The following is a 17074-nucleotide window of genomic DNA, read 5'->3' as shown; positions in this document are numbered from 1 at the left end:
AGGCAGTTAATGTGCATTTGATAAGAATTTATTGCTGAATTAATTGGTCCATGTAATTTTCCCTGTCATAGAATTACAGGGGAAAGAACTAGTGTGGGAGATGACGTGTCCTCTGGCGGTAGGAACGCATGGTACATGGGGCAGCTTTCCTTCACATATGATGCGCCAAGTCATAAGAATTTCAGGTATTCAACCCCAAAACATATGCATCCCCAGTAGTGGCTCTCTGGGAGGACTCTCAGCCTCTAATAATGAGGAAAATACAGATACCCTGCACTCCTGACATTGTGGCTCTTTTCCGGCATAGTGGCAGCAAGCTCAGCTATGGGATGGGCTGTTTTTGTGCTTTATAATGACCACCACATGCTGACAACTTTCTGTGTGCCAAGCATGGGCCACTTATCTCACACAGGATTTCATTTTATTCTTTCAACAACCTATGAGGTTGGAATCATCACACCAGTTTGATAGATGAGGAAACTTAGATGCAGAGAGGTTGATCATCTTGAATAAAGGTGTATCTCTTGAATGGACTTGAATGGACTTGAACATGAGCACAGGTCCAAAGCCCATGCCACAAACCAATGTTTCTCAAAGTGAGATCCTCAGGTCATGGGAAGGCCATGAATTCTTCTAGGCCAACTTCTAATTAAATATTACAAGCCCTTTTGTTTTCAGTTCTTATAATAGGCAAATGACAATTCTTTGGAATTTCATTTTCACATAAGTCTAAGGACCAATTTACTAGTAACTTACTTAATGGATTTCAAGGAGTTATTAAAATATTTATATCCAGAAACAAATGGTTCTAATTTATTATTCTGTGAAGAAATTAAACTATCATATTTTAAAGTTGTTACTTTACATATCTAAACACACATATAGTTGGAAACCCACTAGAAAGTGGGCATGGGTGGAGTAGGAGCACTGTAAGGTCTTTGCCTTGCTTTAGTGTGCTATAATTTTAAAAGGTTGAGTACCACTGTACTAACCATTATGCCAAAATAGAAAAAGAAAGAGGACTGTCTTAGTCTGTTCCGGTTGCTATAACAAAATGCCACACACTGGGAGGATTATGAGAGACAGAAATTTATTTCTCCCAGTTCTGGAGGCCGGAAGCCTGAGATCAAGGTGCCAGCATCGTTAGGTTCTGGTGAGGTCATTCTTCTGTGTTGCAAACTGCCAACTTCTTATTGTATCCTTACATGGCAGAAAGAAAGAGCTAACTAACTCTCTGGCCTCTTCTTATAAAAACCCTAATCCCATTCATGAGCGTGCTACCCTTATGACCTAATCACTTCTTAAAGGCCCCACCTCCTAATACTAAAGTTTTAACATATAAATTTGGTGAAGACACAAACATTCAGTCCATTGCAAAGAGTTTATTCCATTACATGCAAACAAAACAGAGCATGCTGGTATTATTTTACTGTACACGGAATGGGAGATTAAGCACAAAATGTTACTTTGTTTTTCTCATTTCCCTATAATTTACACAGGATAAGATCCTTTTTTTTTTTTTTTAAAAAGGCCTATTGTTATTTTCTGAACTAACAATCTAGGATCTCAAATAAGACAGGACACATCTAATGCTGATGACTAGCTCTGTCTTAATTCTCATATTGATTCATTTTTTTGTGTGTAAATATTTGAATCCTTTCCTGTTTTAAGGTATTCTAATGATTGTGTCTTTTTCACACCTTAAGCAATATAAACTCCTCAGCAAGGCCATTTAGTCTCCCTTCAGAAAATCAGAATAAGCACTTTTCTGAAACATACCTAAGGCGGCTGCTCCTCCAACACATCACCCATCAACTGCCTTCAGAAAACAAAAGTTAATTTTTAGGTTCTTGGTCCCATTAGTTTCAAGGGCATGAGCAAATTGGGTTGTTCCCTTTATGAGTGTTTCTGTCAGAGTCGAAGATACATATTGTCCTTTATTTATTGAAATGTTCCTGCAGCATTCATGCCCTACTCATCTGAAAAATTTTTTAGCTGATGGGATACAGTTCTTAATTTTCAATTATAAGACAATTATTCCATGTTTATTCCTCCAGATCATCCAATTATTATTTGTTAGTAAGTGCACTGATATTAAATAGCAATTATTTCTACTTGGAGATTTTATCTCAGCCCAAGGGGGGGAAATTGTCTAAATAGGGTAAGAAAAGTAGTCTTTTAAGTCTTTGATATGACATTTATCACAGAAAATTCCCTAGGTTTTCTTGACCTCCAAAGCAGCAATATTTTGATAATGCTTTTCAAGAGATTCGAAATAACTTGAATTTACCACTTAATAGTGCCCCAAACAGTGACTTGAACACCTTATAAGTATTAAGGAGGGAAAAAACGTAAATAAAATGGAAAGGCAGATGCTCTTACATTCACTAAATTGTGTCCACATTCAGCATTTTACCCTTTGTTCTGACAAAATTGGGTAATCTTACAAGTTTTATACAGTAACTCTTTAATCCTAGGAAACGAAGGGAGAGGTCATCATAAACATGTATTTATCTTTGTTTCTCTTGTTTTTCTTCAGGGAAACTGCAGTTTAAATCTTTCATTCAGTCTTGAAGTAACAGTCAGCATGATGTATAGCAAAGGTAAAATGACAAATAAAAATAGTAATGAAGAAAATGCCAACCCAGCCTAGTGTCATATTTAAAAGGTAGAAAGAGAAAGTGACAATTCTTTTCTTATTCAGACCCACAGACTTATGACAGGTAATCACATTTCATGAGGGTTAAAAGGATCATAGATAGACTTTAGAACCAAAAACTCATGATATTGCTGGTAAGTGAACCCCAAGAGAAACATGCAGTGGATTTTTAACCCCAACAACAGTGACATGCTCTGTTTTCCACAGTGCGGGCATTCTGTCCACCACAGCAATCGTCAGATTGCCCCAGTGAGGAAGTAACCCAGTGTCTGTCTGCTCTTTAGAAACAGAGAAGGAAAGGCTTGTGGAATGTGCATTTTGTCCTTGTTTGCAGGGATCATTGAGCCCTGCTGAAATCACAGGGGCTAGAAACATAGGCCTTCGGGATTTCTTCAAATAGATGAAACAAGCAAAACTTAACAGTTAGTAAAAAGTATATCTTTCTTCAAGTGCTCCTAAAGGTCTCCCACGTTTGTGCACAAGTCTATCTATTGTGTATGTAATTTAGAGTGTGGGCTTAAATGCCAAAACAGACATGGATCCACCATTATTAATTGTGTGGTCTAAGCCATTACTCTCAGACTTCAACAGTCATTAGAATCAGCTGGAGGGCTTCTTAAAACATGGAGTGCTACAATGTTCACTCCTAGAGTTTCTGTACCATACCCCAGAAGATTTGAGGTGGGCCAGAGAATCTGCATATCTAACAAGTACACAGAGCAGGAGGTGGAGCTGGTGCTGCTCACCACCACTATAGGTTCCCTTCCTTAGCCCTGCTGTGCCTCAGTTTCTTCACCAGTTACTTGAGAGTACAAACATCTACCTCCCAGAGTTATTGTGATAAATAAATGAAGTAGTGCATTAAAGTTCTTAACACAGAGCCTGGCACATACTAAATTCTTAGTCCGTAGTAGCTGTTAATTTCAGGGATCCTGGAGTAGTCTGCAAATGAAAACAATGAATGGTTTGATATATTTGCCTTTGATTGCTTCTCAGGATTTTCTGCTTTTAACTTTAAATCAGACTAAACTCCTGTTTTCACTTTTAAGTTAGAAATGAAAGATTTTGTTTTTCAAGGATGCTAAATCTACATTTAGTTTGGCAACATGTGATTTGTTTATGTGGTTTTACATTCTCAATTTGTTTCTTATTCCGTTCAGTAAAATATTCACAATTTTGGTTGGCTGTAAGATGCTGTAAGATGTCCCAGGATGAGCTAGGGAAAAAAAACTGCAGAGTTCTGCTTCAGGGACAGATTTCTTTCTACTAATGCAAACTTGGACGACACACAGAGATAATGCTACCATTCTTGGACTTTCTACATTTTAAGTAAATTTACTGTATCTGGTGGTTGTCTCTTGGTGAATATGTTCCTTAGAAGATACAAGATGAGAAACTCAACTCTTTTATTGAGTTCATTTAACACTAATGACTATACTTTAATTCTTTCTGACAGAATTGCCTGGTTCTCATGTAAAATAGGTTATGTTGTTGATGCCTTTATACAGAAAGAAAGATAAAATAGAATCTAAGGAGAGCCTAAATGACAGAGCCTAGAGATCTAGGGTTAAAAATCATTGACGTTCATAAAAAGAAGTTATTCTTTTTACTTGATGATCACAGTGGGAGAAGACCAAACTCTTGAGAAGTGGAAATGATTTTGCTAGAAAATTCTGAGCTAGCATGGATGACGACCATGCAAGAGTGTGTAATAATATAGATCTCAGGTGCAGCAGCTTACAGTCATGTGTCCTGGATTAAAATAATCAAAGCTCATCCTGTGATGCTGCATATTCAGCAACATGCAAAATTACTATCATCTCCCATGGTACCAGATAATAGTTGTCTTATTACGTGTAACCAGATGCTAAAAGAAAACCAAGGAAATCTCTTACTCTTCCTGCACAGTAGGCTTACATACAGATCATAGTGGTATTTTCATATATAGGCTTATGAAGGAACTTAAAGGAAGGTATTTAACTTAGTTACTAAAATATTGTATGTACTCAACAAACATGTATTTGCTGAATGAACAAATGTCAAGAAGTGATTGGGTTTCAGCTATTTCCTAACGTTCAAGTCTCGACTCTTAAATAAGTCTGCTGACTTAAATAGAATTTGCTAAATATCAAAAATGTTAAAAGCAAAACAAAGGAGACAAGAAAAAGATCAGTGATTGCTGGAGGAAGAGGGAGGGAGAGATGATACAGAGCACAGAGGATTTTCAGGGCAGTGAAAATATTCTGTATATTATAATAATGGATACATGTCATTATAAATTTGTCTAAACCTACAGAATGTACAACACCATGAGTAAGTCTTAATGTAAACTATGGACTTTGGGTGGTTATGATGTGTTGATGTAGGTTCACCCATGTTAAAAAATATATATACCATTCTAGTGAATGATGTTGATAATGGGGGAGGCTATGCATATGTATGGCAGGAGTTATATAGAAAAACTCTATCTTTCAATTTTGTTGTACAACTTCTCTAAAAAGTAAAGTCTTGAAAAATATTTAGCACTTTTTAATGAAAATAAAAAATTACTTGTTCCCCAAAATTAAACTTACGTATTTTATCAATTTAATAATTCAAATAATGGAAGGAATATATTTTATATGATACCAAGCATTGTTCCTATTAATTTTCTTAAAGTTTAAAACCTGATCTGTTATAAGGAAGCTTAAGAATATGTTAATAAATGAGAAACCAGGGCTTAAGATTTCTGCCATTTGAATTTTAGGATCTACTACTAATATCGTCCAATAAGAATATTGCTACTCTCTTTGTTTTCCATTCGATCATCTATATAACTTTCCTCTGAATGGAAAATAAGTAGGAGCACCATTGGAAAAATGCTTAGAAATATAAATGGTTTTTGTAATGTGGGTTTGAACCAATGTTAAAATATTTGTAAGCTTAGTCACCAGAATAATTTAGCTACTGATTAAGGTAATAATCACTACTCTACATCAGAATTAAACTACTAAATTTCCTTAAATAGATTGTACAAGATAAGTGTCCCCCAGGGGTTATTTGGCAATATTTGGAAACTTTTCTTGTTGTCACAGCTAGGGAGTGATACTGTCATCTAGTGGAGAGAGGCCAAGGATATTTACAATTTTGCTGTTGAGCAGTAGCATAAATGATGCATTTATAAAACCATCACTGGATTAACCCATTCTTTTCACCTTCTGGAGTATAGTTTTGACTACATTAAAGTATATGTTTAATCTTACTAAGTACCCTTCATAAACCTCATTTTGCAAATGCAGTTTTGGCAGAATAAAATGTTATCATGACCAGAAAACCTCTTTTCACTGCTTACTTGTCAATTTAAATGAAAAGATACCATTGTGCGTCCATGAAGACAGGGACCAAGCTGACCTTGTTTCCTGCTATGCTCTCATCAACTATGATATTAAGGGAATTAGATCTTTATTGAGCACCTTCTGTATACCAGGATAATGACTTATATGCTTTCACATATAACGTCTAATATAATTGCTGTAATAAATAAATGAAATATTAATTATTTTCCCTACTTTACAAATGAGGTTAAGTCACTTCCTAAAAGTGTGTAGCTGAAAAAGGGTGGAAATAGCACCTTGTTCTGATTCTGACATGCTCTTCTCTCTGTCTGCTATACCAGCTATAGACTCTAAGGTGTGTATGAGTATTTTGTCATTCTGAGTCATGATTCAGAGGAAGAATTGATGAATGGATACACATCTACAAAACTTCTTTCTAAAGACTTTAGAAGAAGAGTTTTCCCAAAGGTGCAGAATCAAAATAAGACTATCAATCAATCTATCTCTCTCTCTATCTATCTCTCTATCTATCATCTATCTATCTATCTGTCATCTATCTGTCTGTCTATCTTTCTATCTAGCTATGCATCTATAAAGGATAGTTGACATTTACTGAATGTGTACTATCTTAATCTGTTCAAGCTGCCATAACAAAGTACCATGGACTGGCTGGCTTAGAAACAACAAAAATTTATTTCTCACAGTTCTGAGGCTGGAAATCCAAGATGTTTGGGTTCTGGTGAGAGCCCTCTTCAAGGTTGCAAACTGCCAACTTCTCATTATATCCTCACTTGGTGAAAAGGGAGCGAGAGAGCTCTCTGGGGTCCTTTTATAAGGGCACTAATTTCATTCATGAATGCTCCACTCTCATGACCACTTTTCAAATGCCCCACCTCTTACTACCATCACATTGGAAGTTAGGATCTCAACATAGTACTTGGGGGAAAAGGGGGCCGTAAACATCCAATCCATAACATTACCATGGTCACAGATACTGTTCTCAGTGCTTTATATGCATCTTTTCTTTTTATTTTTCAAATGGCATAACGAACTCTATTAAGTGGGTACAATTATTACCTCCATGTCACAGGAGCGAAAACTGAAGCGCAGAGGACTTCAATACCTTGCTCTAATCATATAGCTGTTAAATAGTGAAGTCTAGATTTGTATATAGGCACTGAAACTATAGAACAACTAGAGTTGTCAACCAGGGATTATTTTATCCCCCAGGGAATATATGGTAATATTTAGAAACTTTTTTGGTTTTCACAACTAGCATCTAATTGATAGAGGCCAAGGATGTTTACAATGTACAAAACAGCTCCTCAGGATAAAAGAATTATCCAGCCCAAAATATCAATAATGGCGAGGCTGGGAAACTATGCTCTAGAACCTACATTTTAGCATTCTCTGTACTTTTCTACCATTGAATTGGGATAAAATTATGGAAATAATGAATATGGCATCTAATATTACTGATGATTAATTCTGACCTGCATTTAATCTCACACCTTTTTTTCTTGTCAATATTAATTTTAATATATAATAACAGTATATTATTCTGTGCAAAATTATCTTGGTATCTTCTGTAAAATAAAAATGCCTGGTCTTCCAAAAATTCTTACCGAATTGGTCTGCAGCAAGAGTCTTGGGAATTACTTTAAATTCTTCAACACTTCTATCTGGTAGGAAGCATTTTACAAATGATGAAACAAAGGCATCAGAAGATTAAATAACTTGTGCAGACCATACAACTCGTATGTGAGAGCTGCAAATTAACTCTAGCTTGTCCTAATTGGAAAACTCATGCTTTAAACCAGTGACTCTGAAACATGAGTGTGCATCAAAACCACCTAGAGGATGAAAACATAGACTGTTGGTCTCCCCTGCAACACACACACACACACACACACCCCACCACCACCACCACCACCACTACCACCACCAGTTTTTGATTCTGGAGGCCTGAGGCAGGCCTGGGAATTGGCATTTCTAACAATTTCCCAAGTGATGCTGCTGATCCAGCTGTTCTAGGGAATGACACTTTGAGAACCACAGTGCTAAAGAGGGACAGTTTCCTATAAAATCAAGCTTTCTCTCTTTCATGACCCTTCTTTGTTTAAGGAGCTTCATTTCTCATGTCCCCCTTGAATCTTAGGAGAGTTTTTTTTTTTTTTTAAAGAACTTTTCTGTCCCACTAGCTTAATGTCTTGTTATATCAAGGACAATCTAAGTACCACGTTGGTATGACAAGTGTATAACAGCCACAGTCTCCAGTGGAATAGGCTCGAGGGAGAGCCATCCAGGGGAGCGATCAACTCTCTCTCACCTCTCATTATAATACTCCTAATCAGAGAAAAAGAAATCTACCAACAGGACAGAGGAAAGACCTAAACCAATGGAATGACAGTCTAAAGTAGCAATTAAATGCCAGATGAAGGGGATGAAAGAAAAGTTAGTTGATGAAGGGAAAACAAGAAATCGAGAGAAGTTTTTTTTTTCTAATCTCTTTGTTCCTACACTAAGAACCAGTTATGATTAAATAAAGAACAAAAAGAGGCAAGTGCTTTTTTCCTTAAACTCTCGTTTCTACTAAGTGGCAGCAAGCAAATAAGCCAATATGCCCCCAAAGATGAGCTCTCAAAGTGAAACACAAGTTAAAAAGAAATGGTTGGAGTAGGTAGTGAGACTTATCTACAGTTCTCCAGTGCTTCAGTCAGGCAGCAAGTGTACCCTCACCCACTGATGGACTCCATACGTTTTATTGATTCTCTATGCTAAACACTGAGACACACACAAAGAGAGAGTTTTATCCCTAAGGAGCTTACAGTCAAGGTGAAAGGTAAGCATATAAATAGGATTAACGAAGAACACCAGGATCAAATGAATGGTGGGGACGTAGGAGCCCAGGGTAATCACTGTGGATGGAGTGGTCAGGGGATGCTTTGCAGAGATGGTGGGAGTTGCTCTGAGTCTTCAAAAATAGGTTGGATGTGGGTAGTTGGAGTGCAGAGGAGCAAAGCCTTTAGGAGGGCCATGGAGGAGAGAGAAGTGGTGTGAAAGGCAGAGAAGTGAGGAATTTGGGGCAGAATCCAAAGGTGAATGGATGCTTTTGGCCCTGGGTCACGGAGTGCGTACCTGAAGACAATGCTGACCCAGGCTGTGAAAAACCAGGCCAAGGAGGAGATTAGGTTTATTTGTGAATCATGGAGGGCTGAAAAGTTTTTGAGAAGGAAAGGGATATGGGAAAACTTTAATTCTAGAGAAATCCCAACCATTTTTTTCTTCTTTACTGACCATACACCCCCTATACAGTCTGGATCCTGCCCCCTCCTTCCATGTATGTGCTCCTGTCTCCATCCCTGCCCTTCGTTTCTAGGGGAATGAGCGTACTCTGTGTATCAAGAAGCCACTGAGTCTGTTTTGATGATCTTGGTACCCACTTCCTCTTCGGCCAGAGCATGAGCTGGATCTTTTCAAGGCTTAGGAGGCATGAGGAGATATAACTTTCTAACTCTGAGATTTGGCTTCCAGCACCCTATGAGTGTGCCTATTAATTTCATTTCACACAAGTTAGTATTTAATAACCTTTAAATAGTTCACAGAGAACAATTCTGTCTCCTTATTTAAACTATAACACATGAAACATCTGCTTTCCTAAAAATTTGTTTACTTTTTGACCAAAATAAGTTTTAAAATGACTTTCCCACTTCTTATTACCAACAGGTCTTCTAAAAATATTATTTCTAGTATTATACAGAAAACTGACAATTACGATGGAGAAATTTAAATAGAATTAAATTTATAGGTTTTCAATACACATTGGATTATGAGTTCCGTAATATTTATTTCTCATTGCCTAGTACAAAAATACTTGTACAGATAGTATTAATTATTAATAAATTAATTAATCCAGTCTGTTGAGATTCTAATTGTGGAGTAACATAGGAGCATTTGTATTAATTAATTAATACATATTGACTGAATGAACAAATGATAACCACAATCAACAGCTAAAATGCATGTCTTGGAGATAAGCAAGGGCAGGCAGATTGATTTTCAGGTGTATTTACTGAATTTCCAACAGGTACCAGACACTGTGCTACAGATTTTCAAATTTACTCTTCATATAACTCTAATGGGTAGATGTTATGATCTTATTTTAGAGATATGCAAACTGAGGCACAGAAAATGTTAAGTAACTTACCTAAGAATTTAGAATCAGATGTTCTAATTCAAAGTCCAAGTTTCTTTCCTCGAGTTTTTCGCAAATTTACCTATCATAGCAAATACTTAAGTGCTTATTACTATAGATTCCCAGGCCCCTCCTCAGATGATTCTGACTCGATAGTTGGTGAGGGTCAGAAATCTATACATTAAATATATGTCTTTGGTGATTTTGAGAAACATTCCAGGGGATTTCAGTCCCAGCTGCCCATTAGAAACACTTTAGAAATATTTAAAAACCTTAGATGCCTTGGCCACTACACTAAACAAATCTTTGGGAGGTAAGAGAGAAATCCCTGGGCATCAATGTTCTAGATTATTTCAATGAGCATCCAAAGCTGAGCATCACTGGGCTCAGCTCTACCATGCTGACAATAATATTTGATGAGTTTACCCAGCCTCCCTTAACCACTTTTCCACCACTTGCCTTTCTTCCTATCGAAAAGCAGTTCTACCACGACATGAGCCAGGAAAAAGCAGAGATGTTTAAGAGACGAGAGAAACAGAAGGAAAGGAGATCAAGAAACCATTTGTGACAAAGGATTAGTGAAAAGAAAATCATAGTTGTTGAAGGTGATGGGAAGGTGAAGGGTAAAGAGAAAGGTTTGAGATTCATCACTGAAACAATTTAATAATGCTAAGCAAAAGTTAAATGAACCTGACACTCATGTGAGCATTTTGTTCTCCCATAAAGGTCATCCTGTTTTCTATGGAAGTCAGTGCAATTTTTACATATTCATATATTTATTCTTTCTAGTGACAAGGGATGAAGATCAGAAATTTCTGCCTTTGTGTCTTCATCATTCTTATTTTATAAGTGAGAGCACTGAGGCATACTGGGAGAATTAAGTCACCCTTGACCTTAGGGTTGGTGCCAAGTGACCAGCTTAGTATTAAGTCCCCAAACTGGTTCCCAGGCTTTGTTGCCACTGCTGCTGTAAGGTATTGAATATTTTCTTTGACTATAAAATGCTTGTGTGCATAGACAACTTTGATCCAATATTTGGGAAAACAGGAATACGATAATACCTTTATGCAATCCTTCCCTGGACCTCACTAAAGGGTCTAAAATAAATGGAGCAAACTCCAGAGGGAAGGGGAAGTAGATAAGGGTATAAGGGGTCAAATATTCGGTGATAGAAGGAAATTTAACTTTGAGTGGTATATATATGACATATTATTGAACTGTACACTGAAAACCTATTTGGTTTTATTAACCAGTGTCACCCCAATAATTTTAATTTAAAAAAATGAGATTTTAAAAAATGGAGCAAACTAATCCTGAAGGAAATTTATATTATATGTCTATAATCACAGAGATGATTCTGTTATGTGGCATGTGCCTATTCCAATGGGATGCAAACAAAAGAGAATTGAAATGCAGTAATTATATCTATCTTTGTTATTCTGGGGAGAAAAGTGATGTTTTTAAACTGCTGATTGTGATTTAGCAAATGCTGCATTCTTTGTGAATAAGTAGTATCAAAAAGAAAAACCAGTATTTTCCTTCCTGCCTTTCTTGCCTGAGCAGCCCTTCACCCTTACTTAATGAAATGGAACAGTTGATGCCTTTAACTCCTCTTTCATTTAATCTCATTAATGCAGTCTGTTGGGATTCTAGTTGTAGAGTAACATAGGGGCATTCATCAGACCGCTGGTGAAAAGTGTAATATTTTTCAGTTAGACTTTTAATTGCAACGTCAAAATGTGTGAGAACGAGCTCAAATCTAAAGCTGACGCCACTGGTGAGTTTTACATTTTCTTTTGTCTTCTAATGCTTAGCTATATGAACTATTCTCCATGCAAGACAGTAAGCATTTATAAACTCTCAGCAAAATAAGTTAATGGTTAGATCTGGGAACAATACAATATTTTCTGACTCGAGGATATATGTAATAAATAAGTCACTCAGGCTTTATTTTACACTGGAGAACATATTTATATATAAATATTATCATATTCTGAAATGAATTGTCAAATGCAAAAGTTTTGAGATTGAATTCAAATAGTCATCTGCCATATTACACTAACATGAAGTCGCAATTGTCACAATTTTATAGCTTTGATTTTAGTCATTGGGATCACTAGCATTACAATCAATTCAACTTCTCTAATTTTAAAAATTCAATTTATAAATATATTATACCTTTTGAATATGTAAGGAATCTCTTTTTGAAAAATATTCAATTTGGTTGCATGGTGATTAACAATGAGATGAATTATGTTTGAGTTTTTTCCTAAATTTTTTACCTCTAGGATGCGTGATTTATTGCCATATTTTGCTAGTACTACCTAGCAGTGAACAGTTGGAAATATTAAAATATAAATTGATATGTTTCTTTCAAATAATATAAACTTTACAACTGTTCAAAGTTACTGATCAAACTAAAACTCCTTCATATATTATATAAACTCAGAATTACATCTTCCCACGATGTTTAGAGCTTCCTGGTGCCTGTATTTTTACAAAAAGAATAGATATTGTTTCGATGCAATTATTTGCCGATTTCAAAATGTACGTATTTAAAACTTTATTGAAATAAGCCATTACCAGCAGATTGCAGTTCTGACATCAATGGAGTCTTTAAACTACTATTTATCCTTATGACTGACAGATTTACTCAGGATATTGTTGCTATTGTCGTTTAGAAATTAATAACACTGGACGTATTAACGTCTATGTACTTAATCCTCTTTGGGTTTGAATTACAATTAGCAGAGGCTGACAGGTAAACATAAATGTTCTTCTCTCCGCTAATTTGGTGTAAAAAAGCAATAAAGAAATATGAATTTTCCCTGTTGTAAAATTACGTAAAACACAGTGTATGATTTTAGGAGTTTACGTTTGTGTGCACACACACAACTCATTTTTTAAATGAACTATGAATAAATGTGTCTTTACATTTTTCAAAGAGAAGCAGATATTTTACCTTCCTCTTAAATTTTAGTGGAATTAGAAGGAATATTCTAAATTAAAACTGCAGCTTTTTTTTTTTTTTTTAAGTTACCACAGTAGCATACTTGGTGCTGCACTTAGCAATTTCTGGTTTTCACCAGTCTTTTTCCTCCATTATTTTCCCCCAAAATAACTATCTCTGCTGCTTAAGAAGTCATTCAAACCTCTAAAGAAATGACCAAAACAAAATAAAACAAAACAAAACCACTTTCTCCCACCAATTCAGTCCACCTGGTAGCATCGAAATACCTTTGGTAGAAATTAATGTATAAGGAACATAACTAAAAAATGAGACAACCATAAACACCTCTATGCAAATGTGATTGTAAACTATCAAACAGTGATTATGAATTTTCTGCTTGTAGAAAAAAAGTTCAAAAGGAATGAGCTTTTGGAATTTGAAAATTATGATATCTATTTTTACTACTTGGTCATCGTGTTCATACAGTTCCTTCACCAGCTTACGTAAACGCTGAATAAAGCTGTTAGGGATTATGTGCAACATGCTGGATCTGATGAGCTCAAAAATAAGATAGCTCGGGCCCTATAATGTTTAGGATTATGCTGGTAATCTCTTTAGGGAAAGTGTGCAGTATCAGCAGAACAGGCACTTCAGTCTTCGAGGGAGCCATGCACCAATAATTCTACATTTGTTGGGTGGCTAAGCCTTTGCCTACATTGCTATAGGGCCTTTGTCATGTGTAGCATAGTGTGAAATTATAAAGGAAGCTCCTAAATTGACATCCTAAATTATTGCTATACACCTAAAATAATTTCTCGTGCTACGTGCAGATAAGAATACCTTCCTCTAAATTCTATAGGTCCCCTTTTTTGAAAAAGGCCATTCATGTAAGGATGAACTAAACCTAAACGTGACTTTTGACAACCTCTGAACTCGTTCTTGTCTCTAGAAATAAAGTAAAAATTAAGATTGTCTTGTCAAGCTTATAATTTCTTTTTTATTTCAAGATTTAATGCTGAAGCAAAGGGGTTGAATTGCAAGTTTGCTAGAACATAAATAATATAATAGTGTAATGCTTAATGCGGAAACTTGTGATATATTTGCTACTGTAGCATAGCCTATGTTAAAAACAAAATCAAAGCTCTTGCAGAAAATCCAAAAAATTGAGTTCCTAAAAGCTGAGTTCTTATATAATGATCACTGCTGTGATTATATGTCCAAAGTGTTCTCCCATAAGTGAAAACTCCCTAATGTCATGTTGGAGGGCCTATTCATACAAATTTTTTCCTAAATCAATGGCAAAGGAAGTCTTTGGGGCTACTGGTAGTGATTGTTCTTTTTTCATTTCTCTCTCTCTCGCTCTCTCTGACACACACAAAGCAGGTGCAAATATCTCACCTATGTTCTAAAGTTTGCTTATATAATTATTTACTGCATCAATGGCTAAGGGCGTATTAAAAAATAAAAGTGTTTGTAAATATGACAGTGACAAATAATATTACAGTTTAGTTTTTGGCCATTCAAGCAAGTTGTAGGATGTTATGAACCAGTTAAATAAAGTTATTATTACATTGAGAAAAAAAAAATGTTACTATGGTGCTGATATTCTGATCTCACATGGACATCGTCCTCATGTGGAAAATAATCCACCCAGATATCTCACAAGAAGATGCAATATCACTTTATTTTACAAGGTTTCTCTTTTCAAAAACAAAGTCATCAAAATTAGATTCTGATCACTGTATTTTAGAATATACCCTTGTCCTTTTCTCTGTAGTTTTGCCTTGTATCTCTTTTAACGCAGTTTAAGAGATTCGTCTTTCTTTGTCATCGAACAGAAAGAGACATGCTTTTCTTATTTTCAAACTCTCAGAGTAAGTGCTAAGAACTTCAGGGGTGGTCTCTACCACTTCTATCCATGAAGAAAATGGAAAGTAGTATTGTGTGCTTTCCACCTCAAACTTCAGTTACTTAGGGTTTTCTTGGTGTGTTTGTGTTTTTTTAATTAATTTAATTGTGTTCCAACTTTTAATTTAATTGTGTTCCAACTTTTGAATTATCTACCTTCAAATGTATAATTTAATGGCTTTATTTTTATATTTATCAAGCATGCCCCTGTTCATTGGTCTTTTCAAGTAATCTTGAAAAGAATGTAGTGTAAGAACCACATTTTAAAGCACTGTGGTACAGTAATATTAGGCCGAACCATATGAAATTGCCAATATTGACTGTTCCCAAAAAAAAGGTGGCAATTTCATATGGTTCAACCTGACGTGACTACAGATAAAAAGCATGGTTGTTCAGTAATTCTGAAAGCAGTCTCTTGCTATTTACTTTTCATTTAACTCCATTAACTAGATCCCCAAAATAAGTTTAAATGCCTAATCTGGAGTTTTACTCTCATAACTGGACTTGCCTCTTTCAATCTGTACTCACCAATTTCAAGTTTGCCCTCTCTCTACAAATTTACTGCTTGAAGTCCCAGCTCGCTTTCCAAGACCCGGCTCAAAAGCTACCTCATTCACTAAATCTTCTCAGCTTCCCACAGTGGAAATCAATGTCTCCCTCTTCCAAATCAGTTAGCATTCATCTCAGTCTGCCCTGTGTTCAGGTTAGACTGTGTGGGACTATACGAGCATTGTATTCATTGTGAGGATAGAAACTTGGTTTTGCAAATATCTGTGCCAAAAATAAACATGTTTGCTCAATTGGTTGTTCTTAAAGTACTCCATACTTGTCTTTGTTGGGCTGTCTCAGGTAATCCACACTATCTCCAAGAAGCACTTTTGTGTAATTCAATTATTTTTAATAATTAATGGAATTTTTAGTATAGTTATAGTTAGATCTAAAAAATAATTGAACAGAGTTCCATATATCCATCCACCCCCACACATACAATTTCCTCTATTGCTAATATCTCGCATTAGTTTGATATGTTTATTACAATTAATGAATCAATACTGATACATTATTATTAACTATAGTTCCTAGTTTACATTAAGGTTCACTCTGTATTGTTTACATTAGTTTACATTAAGGTTCACTCTTTGTATTGTACTGTTCCAGTGTTATGACAAATGCATGGACAAGTGTCCATCATTACCGTATTGTACAGAATAATTTCACTACCTTAACAATTCCTTATGTTTTACCTATTTATCCTTCTCCCCTGAACCTATGGCAACCACTGATTTTTTGACTATCTCTATAGTTTTGCCTTTTCCAAAGTGCCATACAGTTGGAATCATACAATATGTAGCTTGTTAAAACTGGCTGCTTTCACTTAGCAATATGCATATAAGGTTCCACCATGACTTTTCATGGCTTAATAGTTCATTTCTTTTTATCACTGAATAATATTCCATTGTCTGGATGTTCCACAGTTAGTTTATCCACTCATCTATTGAAGGATATCTTGTTTGTTTCCAGTTTGGGGCGATTATGAATAAAGTTGCCATAAACTTTTGTGTGCAGGTTTTTGTGTAGACCTGAATTTTCAACTCGGTTGGTAAAAACCTAGGAACACATTTTTGGGTCTTATGGTAAGGCCATGTAACACTGTAAGAAATTGCCAAACTGCCTTCCAAACCAGCTGTACAATTTTGCATTCCCATCAACAACAAATAAGCATTCCTTTTCTCTACATCTTCACCAGCATTTGGTATTGTTAGTTTTATGGATTTCAGTCATTCTAATAAGTGTGTGGTGGCATTGCATGTTTGTTTTAATTTGTAATTTCCTAATGACATATGATTTTGAGCATCTTTTCATATGTTTGTTTGCCATCCATAAATCTTCTCTGTTCTGACTTTTGCCCATTTCTTTGAATTCAAAGAGCTCTTTGAATATTTTGGTTACAAGTCTATTATTAGATATGTGTTTTACAGTATTTTCTCTCTGTCTATGATTTGTCTCTTCATTCTTTTCATGCAATTTGATTTTTAACATAGAAAAGC

General features: G+C 35.6%; 1 protein-coding gene across 2 annotated transcripts in view; it reads left to right on the top strand.

The window, feature by feature from the left end:
* Nucleotides 1–17074, top strand: part of RORB (RAR related orphan receptor B) — a 186125-nt gene that overhangs the window by 112869 nt on the left and 56182 nt on the right. The window contains exon 1 of one of the 2 annotated variants that reach the window (XM_023521951.1): nucleotides 11858–11945. The exons of the other annotated variant lie outside the window; for it this stretch is intronic. Within the exon in view, the coding sequence (XP_023377719.1) occupies nucleotides 11906–11945 (40 nt within the window). The 5' untranslated portion in view covers nucleotides 11858–11905. Of the gene's footprint in view, nucleotides 1–11857; nucleotides 11946–17074 lie in introns of those variants that run through there. 2 annotated transcript variants of the gene reach the window in all.

This window comes from Pteropus vampyrus, unplaced genomic scaffold (genome assembly GCF_000151845.1).
Source record: "Pteropus vampyrus isolate Shadow unplaced genomic scaffold, Pvam_2.0 Scaffold324, whole genome shotgun sequence".
Taxonomy (NCBI): domain Eukaryota; kingdom Metazoa; phylum Chordata; class Mammalia; order Chiroptera; family Pteropodidae; genus Pteropus; species Pteropus vampyrus.
This window is presented reverse-complemented; position numbering and strand designations above follow the sequence as displayed.